General features: G+C 35.5%; 1 protein-coding gene across 1 annotated transcript in view; it reads right to left on the reverse strand.

The window, feature by feature from the left end:
* LOC132553181 (transportin-3-like) overlaps positions 1 to 14,607 on the reverse strand; it is a gene marked incomplete at its 5' end in the record, with an annotated part of 35,269 nt that extends 20,662 nt beyond the window's left edge. Inside the window, 12 exon segments of the mRNA XM_060217407.1 lie at positions 939 to 1,024; positions 4,760 to 4,851; positions 5,392 to 5,583; positions 6,563 to 6,702; positions 7,374 to 7,471; positions 8,138 to 8,245; positions 8,430 to 8,576; positions 9,285 to 9,347; positions 12,530 to 12,605; positions 13,017 to 13,117; positions 14,190 to 14,264; positions 14,464 to 14,607. Coding sequence (XP_060073390.1) covers positions 939 to 1,024; positions 4,760 to 4,851; positions 5,392 to 5,583; positions 6,563 to 6,702; positions 7,374 to 7,471; positions 8,138 to 8,245; positions 8,430 to 8,576; positions 9,285 to 9,347; positions 12,530 to 12,605; positions 13,017 to 13,117; positions 14,190 to 14,264; positions 14,464 to 14,607 — 1,322 coding nt within the window.
* Between the last annotated feature and the right edge of the window lie 498 nt (positions 14,608 to 15,105).

Below are 15,105 nucleotides of genomic sequence, written 5' to 3' on the forward strand. Positions count from 1 at the left end.
AAATTTGAGAAAAATCTATGTTGTTGTTCACAAGAAATAGTTCAAAGTCAAAATTCAAAAGTGCTGCCTGTCCATCATTTTGTTTTCCTAAGAAGACCCAAAATCCAATGGACACAACTAGGGACCAAAGGAACCTACATGTTAAAGTTAAGAACGATCCATCCAGTACTTCCTAAAAAATAGTGATAAAAATCTTGCAAAGTCAAAATCAAAGATGGCCACCTGTTGGCCATTTTGTTTTTCCCAAAACCAAAAATTGAATTGGCGCAACTAGAGACCAAGGGGTATCTAAATATGAAAGTTGAGAAAGGTTCATCAATTTCTTCTCAAGAAATAGCTATAACATACTGGCAAAGTCAAAATCAAAGATGGCCACCTGTTGGTCATTTCATTTTTCTCATCAGTCCCAAAATTAGAGGGGCACAACTAGAGACCAAAGGGTATCTACATATGAAACTTGAAAGAGATCCATCCAGTACTTTTCAAGAAATAGAGATAACAATCTTCATTGGAAAAATCTATAATGGTCATCTGTCAGCCATTTTTTTCTGATCAGTCCCAAAATCAAACTGGCAAAACTAGGGACCAAGGGGAAACTACCCATGAAATCTGAGAAAGATCATCAAGTACTTCTCAAGAAATAGCGATATTAAAAATTGTTTATGGACAGACGGATGATGAATCATGGACATAGGACGGGCCTAACAGAAATAAGAACTAATAAGACATATCAAAAAACTCAGAAATGACTAGATAATTATGGTCCGAATTTTACAATGCTTCAGAACAGCTTTCTATTCCTGAAGTGTAAAGTACTTCAGAGGTTTTTTTATAGTCATTTATAAAATGTTTCAGGTTTCAAAATGTATCAGATTCTGAAGTTTCAGGAATAAGAAGATAAGAAATGTTCAAATACATTATGATTGGCACAATAATACCTAAATATGGCTGCCAGTCTGTCAAGCCAGATAGCTGGATCCTCTGAACTTCCCTGTTTAGGTTTGTTGTTCTCTGCAGCTATAATCTGTAAGATAGAACACAGAAAATGATTGGCATTAACACTTCCAACACTTGTACATTTGTTCAACTGTTGTTAGGTCTTCCAACTCAGGGATAGCTCTTCTGAGTTTTAAGATTTCAGTGATACATTGTAATTACATAATATGCTATCACAAATGTAGTCTTACTAGAAACAAAAAGCAGGGTCAGTAAAATGGATACATCTGTAGTATAAACAAACAAGGCAAAACAATACAAGGCCCATCAGAAACAGGTTATGTTCCCCGGTGGGGACAAAATTTAATTATGAAAAATAACAAAAGGCAATAAAATAGTGATGATTCTTGCGCACTGCCTTTCTACTTGTTGAGACCTAACTACCTCGAAAGTTTCGTGTTGATACCTCTTATAGTTTTATTGTAATGCTCCAGACCAAACTTAACTTTGAAAAATAACAAAGGGCAATAACTCTTAAATCATGCAAAAGAGACTGATGGTTCTGTTACATTGCCCTTGTACTAAATACAGTTGCCAAAACCAACTGTGGCATTAGATGCTAGTGTGTACTAAATTCTATACGAATCAATTCATTAAATCCATTAAAACATAAAGATACAGTGGACTATAGGGTTTCTACATGTCCTATGGACATTGCTGATTCGTGACTGTACCTTGTTTAGTTATGGACATTGCTGATTTGTGACACTACCTTGTTTAGTTATGGACATTGCTGATTTGTGACACTACCTTGTTTAGTTATGGACATTGCTGATTCGTGTCACTACCTTGTTAAGTTAAGGACATTGCTGATTTGTAACACTACCTTGTTTAGTTATGGACATTGCTGATTTGTGACACTACCTTGTTTAGTTATGGACATTGCTGATTTGTGACCCTACCTTGTTTAGTTATGGACATTGCTGATTTGTGTCCGTACCTTGTTTAGTTATGGACATTGTTGATTTGTGACACTACCTTGTTTAGTTATGGACATTGCTGATTTGTGACACTACCTTGTTTAGTTATGGACATTGCTGATTTGTGACACTACCTTGTTTAGTTATGGACATTGCTGATTTGTGACACTACCTTGTTTAGTTATGGACATTGCTGATTCGTGTCACTACCTTGTTTAGTTATGGACATTGCTGATTTGTAACACTACCTTGTTTAGTTATGGACATTGCTGATTTGTGTCCGTACCTTGTTTAGTTATGGACATTGCTGATTTGTGACATTACCTTGTTTAGTTATGGACATTGCTGATTTGTGACTGTACCTTGTTTAGTTATGGACATTGCTGATTCGTGACTGTACCTTGTTTAGTTATGGACATTGCTGATTTGTGACATTACCTTGTTTAGTTATGGACATTGCTGATTTGTGACTGTACCTTGTTTAGTTATGGACATTGCTGATTTGTGTCCGTACCTTGTTTAGTTATGGACATTGCTGATTTGTAACACTACCTTGTTTAGTTATGGACATTGCTGATTTGTGACCCTACCTTGTTTAGTTATGGACATTGCTGATTCGTGACTGTACCTTGTTTAGTTATGGACATTGCTGATTTGTAACACTACCTTGTTTAGTTATGGACATTGCTGATTCGTGACTGTACCTTGTTTAGTTATGGACATTGCTGATTTGTGACACTACCTTGTTTAGTTATGGACATTGCTGATTCGTGACTGTACCTTGTTTAGTTATGGACATTGCTGATTTGTGACACTACCTTGTTTAGTTATGGACATTGCTGATTCGTGACTGTACCTTGTTTAGTTATGGACATTGCTGATTTGTGACACTACCTTGTTTAGTTATGGACATTGCTGATTTGTGACCCTACCTTGTTTAGTTATGGACATTGCTGATTCGTGACTGTACCTTGTTTAGTTATGGACATTGCTGATTTGTGACACTACCTTGTTTAGTTATGGACATTGCGTGACTGTACCTTGTTTAGTTATGACTGTACCTTGTTTAGTTATGGACATTGCTGATTTGTGACACTACCTTGTTTAGTTATGGACATTGCTGATTTGTGACACTACCTTGTTTAGTTATGGACATTGCATTGCTGTTTATTATGGACATTGCTGATTCGTGATTGCGCTGATTCGTGACACTACCTTGTTTAGTTATGGACATTGCTGATTTGTGACACTACCTTGTTTAGTTATGGACATTGCTGATTCATGACTGTACCTTGTTTAGTTATGGACATTGCTGATTTGTGACACTACCTTGTTTAGTTATGGACATTGCTGATTCGTGACTGTACCTTGTTTAGTTATGGACATTGCTGATTCGTGACTGTACCTTGTTTAGTTATGGACATTGCTGATTTGTGACACTACCTTGTTTAGTTATGGATATTGCTGATTCGTGACTGTACCTTGTTTAGTTATGGACATTGCTGATTTGTGACACTATCTTGTTTAGTTATGGACATTGCTGATTTGTGACATTACCTTGTTTAGTTATGGACATTGCTGATTTGTGACACTACCTTGTTTAGTTATGGACATTGCTTGTTTAGTTATGGACATTGCTGACTGTACCTTGTTTAGTTATGGACATTGCTGATTTGTGACTGTACCTTGTTTAGTTATGGACATTGCTGATGTACCTTGTTTAGTTATGGACACACTACCTTGTTTAGTTATGGACATTGCTGTACCTTGTTTAGTTATGGACATTGCTGATTTGTGACACTACCTTGTTTAGTTATGGACATTGCTGATTTGTGACACTACCTTGTTTAGTTATGGACATTGCTGATTCGTGTCACTACCTTGTTTAGTTATGGACATTGCTGATTTGTGACACTACCTTGTTTAGTTATGGACATTGCTGATTCGTGACTGTACCTTGTTTAGTTATGGACATTGCTGAACCTTGTTTAGTTATGGACATTGTACCTTGTTTAGTTATGGACATTGCTGATTTGTGACACTACCTTGTTTAGTTATGGACATTGCTGATTCGTGACTGTACCTTGTTTAGTTATGGACTTTGCTGATTCGTGACTGTACCTTGTTTAGTTATGGACATTGCTGATTTGTGACACTACCTTGTTTAGTTATGGACATTGCTGATTTGTGACACTACCTTGTTTAGTTATGGACATTGCTGATTTGTGACACTACCTTGTTTAGTTATGGACATTGCTGATTTGTGACACTACCTTGTTTAGTTATGGACATTGCTGATTTGTGACACTACCTTGTTTAGTTATGGACATTGCTGATTTGTGACTGTACCTTGTTTAGTTATGGACATTGCTGATTTGTGACATTACCTTGTTTAGTTATGGACATTGCTGATTCGTGACTGTACCTTGTTTAGTTATGGACATTGCTGATTTGTGACTGTACCTTGTTTAGTTATGGACATTGCTGATTCGTGACTGTACCTTGTTTAGTTATGGACATTGCTGATTTGTGACATTACTTTGTTTAGTTATGGACATTGCTGATTCGTGACTGTACCTTGTTTAGTTATGGACATTGCTGATTCGTGACTGTACCTTGTTTAGTTATGGACATTGCTGATTCGTGACTGTACCTTGTTTAGTTATGGACATTGCTGATTTGTGACTGTACCTTGTTTAGTTATGGACATTGCTGATTTGTGACATTACCTTGTTTAGTTATGGACATTGCTGATTCGTGACTGTACCTTGTTTAGTTATGGACATTGCTGATTCGTGACTGTACCTTGTTTAGTTATGGACATTGCTGATTCGTGTCCTTACCTTGTTTAGTGGAGTAAGTTGATAGGAACACAGTTGACTAAGACCATCCCCAACTTTATCATATGGTAAACGTCCAAGTATCGTAGCAGTTCCTGAAAATAAAAAAAAAATTGATTGGACAATAAAGCAAGTGAGTCTATACCCATTATGTCTATGTCAAAAAGTGTTTCAGCCAGATTGGAGATAGGACAGGAATGTGAGGGTTGCTAGGTAAAGAGTTTGGGGCCAGATCGGTGCTATCTAGGTGAAATTTGGGGCCAAATTGGTGCTATCTAGGTGAAATCTGGGGCCAGATTGGTGCTATCTAGGTGAAATTTGGGGCCAGATTGGTGCTATCCAGGCGAAGAATTTGGGACCAGATTAGTGCTATCTCAGTGAAAAATTTGGGGCCACATTGGTGCTATCTAGGTGAAGGATTTGGGACCAGATTCGTGCTATCTAGGTGAAGAATTTGGGACCAGTTTGGTGCTATCTAGGTGAAGAATTAAGGACCAGATTGATGCTATCTAGGTACAGAATTTGGGGCAAGATTCGTGTTATCTACGTGAAGAACTTGGGACCAGTTTTGTGCTATCTAGGTAAAGATTATATAGGTGTCAGGTAAAAAATTGAGCTGGTTTCAGTACACCTACCTTTGAGAAGACCTATTGCAGCCTCAGATGACAGGTTGAATGTGTCTATGGCCTGTACAATTTGTAGAAGCCCTTGAAAATGGTCTATCATTTTCTCTCTACATGTAGTTGATATTGACTGGAGAGAGTTAGCTGCTACAGATGCTAACTTTTGATCTTGTAATCCTCGCAACAGAAATTGTAAAACTGGGTCTGTTATGGAATAAAAAAGAAAATGTCACAAATTAAAAAAAAAAACCACCAAAATCTTGATTACAGACATGTCAGGAAGGGCTTTGCAATATATGTGTCTGATTCTAAACCTAAGCTTAATCATTATACTGATAAAGAAATATAGCTTACACGTCTTTACATCCCCCTGATACACATACACTTTATTCAATTCAAATCAGATCTGACTTGTTATATGTAGACACAAAAATAATACCTCATAAGGAATAGAATACTGACATTGACATTTCAGTGATTCAATTCATTTTGATTTTTTCTGGTTCATTATGTCAGAACATTTACAGCAAAATGCTCTAAATACTTGACATTGACCCCTATCCAATGACATTGACTTTTATGGTATTTTTTACGAATTAACTTTGCTTCACAATGTTATGAAAAAAAATGACCAATTAAAGAGATACATAATGTGACCTTAACTTTGAACCCTTTGACATTGATATGACATTTCCAGGTATGATTTTGGTAAACTTTGCATAATAATAACATGAAATATTTATCACTGATATTTAAAATTTGACCTTGACATTTGATATAGTGACCTTGTCTTGAAGTCAACTAACGTCTCATTTGATTCTAGACATAATGTCATAACAAAATATTTACCAATAGAAAATTTAAAATCTGACCTTTGACATTGTGACCATGACCTGTAGTGGGACAAATTCTCATTTGATTTCTCTTAATTTTTCTTTATAACGTTATAAAGAAATATTTACAAGAAACATAATAATATTATGTACTTCTGTATTCAATTGTGTACATGTACATCATGACCTTCTAAATTCTGAGAGATTTTCTGGAAACAAATGTGCTAATGGGAGACATTGTAATTACTATACCAGGTTAGCACAGGGTTAAGATACAAGTGTACATGTGTGTGTTTAGGTAAAACACAAAAAAATATGTAAAATTCTTCTTGTACAAACAAGTTGTATACCTAGGAATTCCGGGTGTTTCTCTATCCATTCGCATAGCTCTCCAAACAGACGTATACTGGTGTGACGTACAGACACATGGGCAGTGTCAGGGATTGATAGAATCGCATTCACAACCTCTGGTACAATTTCATTCTCTTCTCTGAAAAACATTTCACCAAACAAAAAGTCAGCATATTCTATCAAAAGACGTAATCAGCAGATTTCCTCTTTTTTTATTATTGGGTTAATCCCCCCTGTGAACAGTCAGGGCTATTTTGCTGTAGAGCTTTCAGTAACTGATGGCTACCTCAAAAAACATTAAACAGGAGGCCCATCACATACCCTGACAATAAGTGTCTCACCAAACGACTCAACCACATCAAAACAGACACGTCTGCTTCTCTTTTTCCTCATCAACTGCTATGGGTAGGGAGCACATTTTCCAAAAACATATCAGAACATTTTTCACAAAACACACCATCACATTTACTTTATGGTAACAAGTTTTTGGTGACAGCTGTCAATACCTTCACTCATGGTAACAAGTTTTTGGTGACAGTTGTCAATACCTTTACTCACAGTAACAAGTTTTTGGTGACAGCTGTCAATACCTTTACTCACAGTAACAAGCTTTTGGTGACAGCTGTCAATACCTTTACTCATGGTAACAAGTTTTTGGTGACAGCTGTCAATACATTTACTCACGGTAACAAGTTTTTGGTGACAGCTATCATTACATTTACTCACAGTAACAAGTTTTTGGTGACAGCTATCATTACATTTACTCACAGTAACAAGTTTTTGGTGACAATAGTCTTTACATTTACTCACGGTAACAAGTTTTTGGCGACAGCGGTCATAACAAACAGAGATGCCTCAGTTACCTCCCATGAGGCAGATGTTGTCTGGGACTTCAAGTTTTCAAACATCTGTAACAGAAAGGCTTTTGTTGTGTTAGAGGAACACAAATGCTCCTGCTGACAGACATGGAGAATTTTGAAATCCTTTAGTGTTAATGGCTTAGAGGTGTACACATGAACTTGATCCAAAAATGTTTGCCAAATCTTTCGTGAAAAATTGAGAATGAACTAAAAGTTTTGTCAGTAGATAATTTGTTGTTTTTAAATAATCAGTGAGTTAAGCAAAACTGAAATAATGATGTTTTTGTGAAAATTCTAATTAAAATAATAAAAGTAAGATGCAATTTCAAAGCCAATCACAGTTGTACATTTGTAGCCATTAAAGATTAAATGATTAGAAATAATGCTTTTAAGTTAGTCTCAATTAGTTGCCAGATATACTGTAATTTATTCACCCAGAGTTTTAGCTTAAGTGTAAAAATTATCTTTGTTTCAATTTCTATTTCAATTTTCTCAATCCTTTTTCAGTAAACATTTGCTTAGATTGTTTTTACATAATTTTATCATAATATGATAACAGATGTCATTAACACAGGTCCTATCAAATCACAGATCAATTTTCACTATGTCGTTCATTCAGCATAATTTAGTGAAAATATCATCCCAGTGACTATATGGTACATTCAATGATATTGCTGATTCTTTATTGAATCACATGCACTCTCCAAGACTTACCTGGTTAAAACATCGTGATGATCCCACAATAAATATCACATCTTTAATGAGTTCTGAAACACGTATTCGAAATTCTCCGAAGTCATCAGACTCATCTGGCACACCCTCCTGAAAAATGCAATTAACAGATTTCAATCTGGATCTTTGATATCTGTGTAACAAATCTGTGTATTGACAGTGTAAACTAAATCTCTGGTGTATAACACCTACCAAATGATTCAATATGACTATGTATGAAAAGTTTGAACTCTGCTTTTACTTAATGGACCTTGTCTGTTCACATTTTACTTACATGATCAGTGTCCATCTGACAATGATGACACAGGGCTATAATAAGTCTTTGTATGTAGGGTTTGAAAACATCAGTTAACATGTCCTGACTTCGCTGATACAGGTCTTCAGACAGGCGATACCAAAAATTAAATGTTATTTCTGTCACCTGAAAGAAAATAAAAGATCCACTAATACAGACATACAAAAAACTGACGAACATGAATGACTTCTAGATCCACTACCACAGACATACAAAAAAACTGACAAACATGAATGACTTCTAGATCCACTACCACAGACATACAAAAAACTGACAAACATGAATGACATCTAGATCCACTACCACAGACATACAAAAACCTGACAAACATGAATGACGTCTAGATCCACTACCACAGACATACAAAAAACTGACAAGCATGAATGACTTCTAGATCCACTACCACAGACATACAAAATACTGACAAACATGAATGACTTCTAGATCCACTAGGTGAAAAGTTCATACTGTGTATGTTATTTTTGTCTGTAAGGATCGAGTTGTAATCTTCAGAGCATTTCTGATTGAAATTGCAGAGATACACATTGTATATATAACAACTTTGTGATAATACACCATTATGGAGCTTATACAGTAATGGATGAATAAATTATGTGGCAAAACATCAGCATGGTAGTGTCATGTACAAATCTGACCACGAGTAAACTTAATATGACATGAATTCTGTCAACTATTAATATCACATTCTGCTTATTATCACAATCCCACCTGACAAATAGAACATGATATAAAGTGGGTTTCACTATACTACCGCAAACGTGGAATAGTATCTAGATCACCATATTGTGTTTTTGAGGACACCATGTAACTCACCTCATATAAATGGTGACCGACGCATGTCAGCAATATTTCTAAGATTCTTAGGTCTCCTAACCCCTAGAAAATAAAACAATGAGAACATTTTTAAGTAATTTCATGCATAGAGATAAAAGCAGGATACAGTTGAATTCCTGGAAATCAAATGGTGAAGATTTAGATTTTTCAATGTGTCAAGCTGAAGACAAAGTCCAGAATTATTTTCTAACATAATGCATTACGTTTTACTACTTTTTTTTTTTAGTTTTTATCCAATTATTTTCTTTTTTGTTTTGTTCAAAAGTAAGAATACAGCCTGTTTCTTACACACCCGTTGAGATTTATAAAACAAATAAAAAACAAGAGGCCTATTGGATTTGGCGTCACCTTAGATAATCAATATTGATTATAAAGGTTAAAGGATAGTTATCATGTGTCATAAAAACAGAGTTTGTGACACTGATGATAGTAACCCAGTGTCAATACATGCACACCATCAAAACTGTCATCCTATACTGATAATTCTTACAAAGTCACTTCCAGTGGGAAATAAACATTATGTTCAAAAATGTAATTTTTCTATAAAAAAGAAAGTAAATTAATGGGAGGAAGACATGCGAGACCCATTTTGGTAGTGAAAAACTTTAAGACACTTCCATCCATGAAGAGCATTTGATTCTGCCATACCTGGGTGTTGAGAAGATTTTAAAAATTGAAGTCAATTTGACCCCATTTGGCCCCATCTATCAGCCCCTGAGGGGTAATCAGGATCAATTAATGCATACCATCTTGCCATTGTCCCTTGCTCAAAATTCTAAGTTGAAATATTTTCAATGGAAATTAAACAATTATGCTGAAAAATTATTTTGCCTTCATAAAACATACAAACTACATTAAACTTTAGCCCCTCCCCATGGAGATATGCAAAACCCTGGGGCCGTGAAATTCACAATTTTGTAAAGCACCTTAAGATGATTCCATCCGCGAAGAGCATTTGATCTTACCATATCTAGGTGCTGAGAAGTTTTTTGAAATTTGAGTTAATCTGAATCCTTTTGGCCTGGCCCTCAGGCCCCTGTGGGGTGGGGACTGTTTTGTTTTATCTTAGAACAGGAAAGGTTTCACAATATTTCATCAAAAGCGGTTCTGGGATTTTTGAAAAGACATTGAAAATGCTAAATTGTTTAGGGATGCACGACCCCGAAGGTGATCACAAAAGATAGATTTTAACATCAAGCCTAACAAATACTTTCAGGCTTCTCAGGAAATATGGCAAAGTGTGTTTACAGCGGTAGAGATTAACCTGGAATAGTGTGTCTACAGCAGTAGATACTTACCTGGTGTTTAGTGTGTTTACAGAGGTAGATATTTACCTGGTGTACAGTGTGTTTACAGAGGTAGATATTTACCTGGTGTATAGTGTGTTTACAGAGGTAGATATTTACCTGGTGTATAGTGTCTACAGAGGTAGATATTTACCTGGTGTATAGTGTCTACAGAGGTAGATATTTTCCTGGTGTTTAGTGTCTATAGAGGTAGATATTTACCTGGTGTACAGTATGTTTACAGAGGTAGATATTTACCTGGTGTATAGTGTGTTTACAGAGGTAGATATTTACCTGGTGTATAGTGTCTACAGAGGTAGATATTTTCCTGGTGTATAGTGTCTATAGAGGTAGATATTTACCTGGTGTACAGTGTGTTTACAGAGGTAGATATTTACCTGGTGTATAGTATGTTTACAGAGGTAGATATTTTCCTGGTGTATAGTGTGTTTACAGAGGTAGATATTTACCTGGTGTATAGTGTCTACAGAGGTAGATATTTACCTGGTGTATAGTGTGTTTACAGCGCTAGATATTTATCTGGTGTATAGTGTCTACAGAGGTAGATATTTACCTGGTGTATAGTGTGTTTACAGAGGTAGATAATTACCTGGTGTATAGTGTCTACAGAGGTAGATATTTTCCTGGTGTATAGTGTCTATAGAGGTAGATATTTACCTGGTGTACAGTGTGTTTACAGAGGTAGATATTTACCTGGTGTATAGTATGTTTACAGAGGTAGATATTTTCCTGGTGTATAGTGTGTTTACAGAGGTAGATATTTACCTGGTGTATAGTGTGTTTACAGCGCTAGATATTTACCTGGCGTATAGTGTCTACAGAGGTAGATATTTACCTGGTGTATAGTGTGTTTACAGCGCTAGATATCTACCTGGTGTAAAGTGTCTACAGAGGTAGATATTTACCTGGTGTATAGTGTGTTTACAGAGGTAGATATTTACCTGGTGTTTAATGTGTTTACAGAGGTAGATATTCACCTGGTGTATAGTGTCTACAGAGGTAGATATTTACCTGGTGTATAGTGTCTACAGAGGTAGATATTTACCTGGTGTATAGTGTGTTTACAGCGCTAGATATTTACCTGGTGTATAGTGTGTTTACAGAGGTAGATATTTACCTGGAATAATGTGTTTACAGAGGTAGATATTTACCTGGTGTACAGTGTGTCTATAGAGGTAGATATTTACCTGGTGTTTAATGTGTTTACAGAGGTAGATATTTACCTGGTGTATAGTGTCTACAGAGGTAGATATTTACCTGGTGTATAGTGTCTACAGAGGTAGATATCTACCTGGTGTACAGTGTGTTTACAGCGGTAGATATTTACCTGGTGTATAGTGTGTTTACAGCGCTAGATATTTACCTGGTGTATAGTGTGTTTACAGAGGTAGATATTTACCTGGAATAATGTGTTTACAGAGGTAGATATTTACCTGGTGTACAGTGTGTCTATAGAGGTAGATATTTACCTGGTGTATAGTGTGTTTACAGAGGTAGATATTTACCTGGTGTTTAATGTGTTTACAGAGGTAGATATTTACCTGGTGTATAGTGTCTACAGAGGTAGATATTTACCTGGTGTATAGTGTCTACAGAGGTAGATATTTACCTGGTGTATAGTGTGTTTACAGCGCTAGATATTTACCTGGTGTATAGTGTTTACAGAGGTAGATATTCACCTGGTGTACAGTGTGTCTATAGAGGTAGATATTTACCTGGTGTACAGTGTCTATAGAGGTAGATATTTACCTGGTGTATAGTGTCTACAGAGGTAGATATCTACCTGGTGTACAGTGTGTTTACAGCGGTAGATATTTACCTGGTGTTCAATGTCTACAGAGATAGATATTTACCTGGTGTAAAGTGTGTTTACAGAGGTAGATATTTACATGATACATGGTGTCTACAGGAACGTACCTGGTTTGGTGTGTCAACAATTGCTTCTAAGAGAGACTCAGCAAGTTCTGTAAATATTCTACAAAAATTGATTGATCTGAAAAACAAACGTGTGAAAAGAAATTAAGTTTGTTCATTATAATTATGCTTTGAGTTGAATATAAAATATCAAGTGACATCCACACAACCACAGACATCATTCTGAAATTATATTTACAAGCATTCCCTTTCTCATCATATCTATCTAGTACCTATGTAGTACTTAATTATGGGAATCTAGTTATAATTGATAATTGCATGGATACCAAACCTATTAGACTATCAAAATCAATTACAGATTTTCATTAAATTCAATCAACCACTGTTCAGGATGCAATCCTTAACATGTTTTTAAATGTTTTTGACAAGCTTGGACAGTGATGAAAAATAAGTCAGTAATTTAGCAGATGAATAGACACACAAGGTGATTCAGTGTTGAAACTTTACAATTTTAAATGTTTTGACGTACTTATCAGTGTCCTCCAGGGCAACAGTCATATGATAGGCTTCCTGTAATGTCAGACTTCCATGGTACAAGGCTTCAGCTAGCTGTAAATGTTTCCGCAGATCCTACCAAAAACAATTGTTCTTACAAAGTATATGATATCAGCCAATCTATAGGGTTAACTTATACAATATATCAGTCAGTCAATCTTTTGAATCTTATACAGTTGAAACTCATTGTCTCCAAATCGCTTGTGTTGAAATTTTGTTTGAGTCAAAATAATTTTCAAGTCTCAATTTTTTTTATCCTTCTATATCTTCATATTTTTAGTTCGGATAACTGAAATTTCTTAAAATACTGTAACATCAATCTTTTGGAATTGTAGCCAATAAACTGTTACGTCAATCTTTTGGAACAGTATATGTAAGGCCAAACAGTAATGTTCTTTTGTATACTTGGACCAAACAATTTCTATACAACTATTTAAGACAGTAGTCTCCCCTCATTTGGAATAGGTCGCTAGTGTGTGGAGCCTATACAAAGTGAAAAACGTTATATTTATGTTACGGGATATTTGACCATCATATAGAAACCAGAAAAAGTGGCAATTCACAAAACTACAGAAAAAATACTGCAGGTTGGATATCTACAATTGTCAATGTATGGGACAGCCTATTGGAAATGGTTGTACAAGCAACAACCATTAAACTAATCTGGACAGCTAATGGAGCTACTTAGAAATAAAATTTACTTGCTAGCTTCTATAGCATGAAGTGACAATAAATAAATTTCATATATTCTATTGCAGTATAAAATATACTGTTACATCAATCTGTCCTATATACATTAAATACAAAATGGTTCAACATTAATACATTTATGCCACAATCAAACAGCTGATATGAATATTTGTCTGTTTATGCTGTTTAATCACATAGTTACCCCTACCAATATAATTCTTTTACCAACAACTGGTATCAAGTACTAGAAATAATGTTAGTTGTTAATGTATTCTAGAACTATAGAAGAAAAAATCATGATTGTAAATTTGTGAAAAAAACCCATTTGATTCTGATATCCTCTGGAGAAGAAAGCTGTAGACCTATTTATAAAACTGGATATGAAACCTTACTTGCTTGTTAACATGTTCTTTAAACTGAAGCAGAAATACTCAATGATATGTGTGGAGGAACTTACATCTGCACAGTAAAGGGCAGAGCATATACAGTCTGTGGCAGCCTCATGTAAAACAGAGGGACAGTCTTGTGCAACCTATAATAAAGAAACAAGATAATGTTTTATCAATAAAAACATCTGGGGGGATATATCAGGTAAAATATCTTAAACTAAGTCACATCACTAAATCATCAATTACCTTATCAAGATCTTGACAAGAAGTCTGATTCCAAAATGGGCAGTCTTGGATTTCAAAATCTATTTCATTTCAGTATGTTTCTATTAATATACTAACCAGAACTTGGAAGGGAGCCATCAGGAGTTTATTGTGTGTGATACAGTCATCCTGTACAACTCCAAGGGCAAACCAGCTGCCCATACAGCGAAACACTTTGGCCTGTGCTCGTGGATCACTGGTGCATGTCTCAAGACATGCTGTCTACAAAGAAGAATGTATCATATTGTATAATGTACTGTTATCAGAAATACTATAGGTATATCTACTAGTAATACTACAGGTATATCTGCCTATCAGTAACACTACAGGTATATCTATTAGTAATACTACAGGTATATCTACCTACCAGTAATACTACAGGTATATCTACCAGTAATACTACAGGTATACCTGCCTACCAGTAATACTTCAGGGTTATCCACCTACCGGTAATACTACAGGTATATCTACCAGTAATACTACCTACCAGTAATACTACAGGTATATACCTACCAGTAATACTACAGATATATACCTACCTACAGGTATATCTACCTACCAGTAATACTACAGGTATATCTACCTACCAGTAATACTACAGATATATCTACCAACCAGTAATACTACAGATATATCTACCTACCAGTAATACTGCAGGTATATCTACCTACCACTAATACTACAGGTGTATCTACCTACCAGTAATACTACAGGTATATC

This window comes from Ylistrum balloti, unplaced genomic scaffold (assembly GCF_031769215.1).
Source record: "Ylistrum balloti isolate Yb309-2 unplaced genomic scaffold, AGI_CSIRO_Ybal_v1 Utg370304, whole genome shotgun sequence".
In the NCBI taxonomy this organism is placed as follows: Eukaryota; Metazoa; Mollusca; class Bivalvia; order Pectinida; family Pectinidae; genus Ylistrum; species Ylistrum balloti.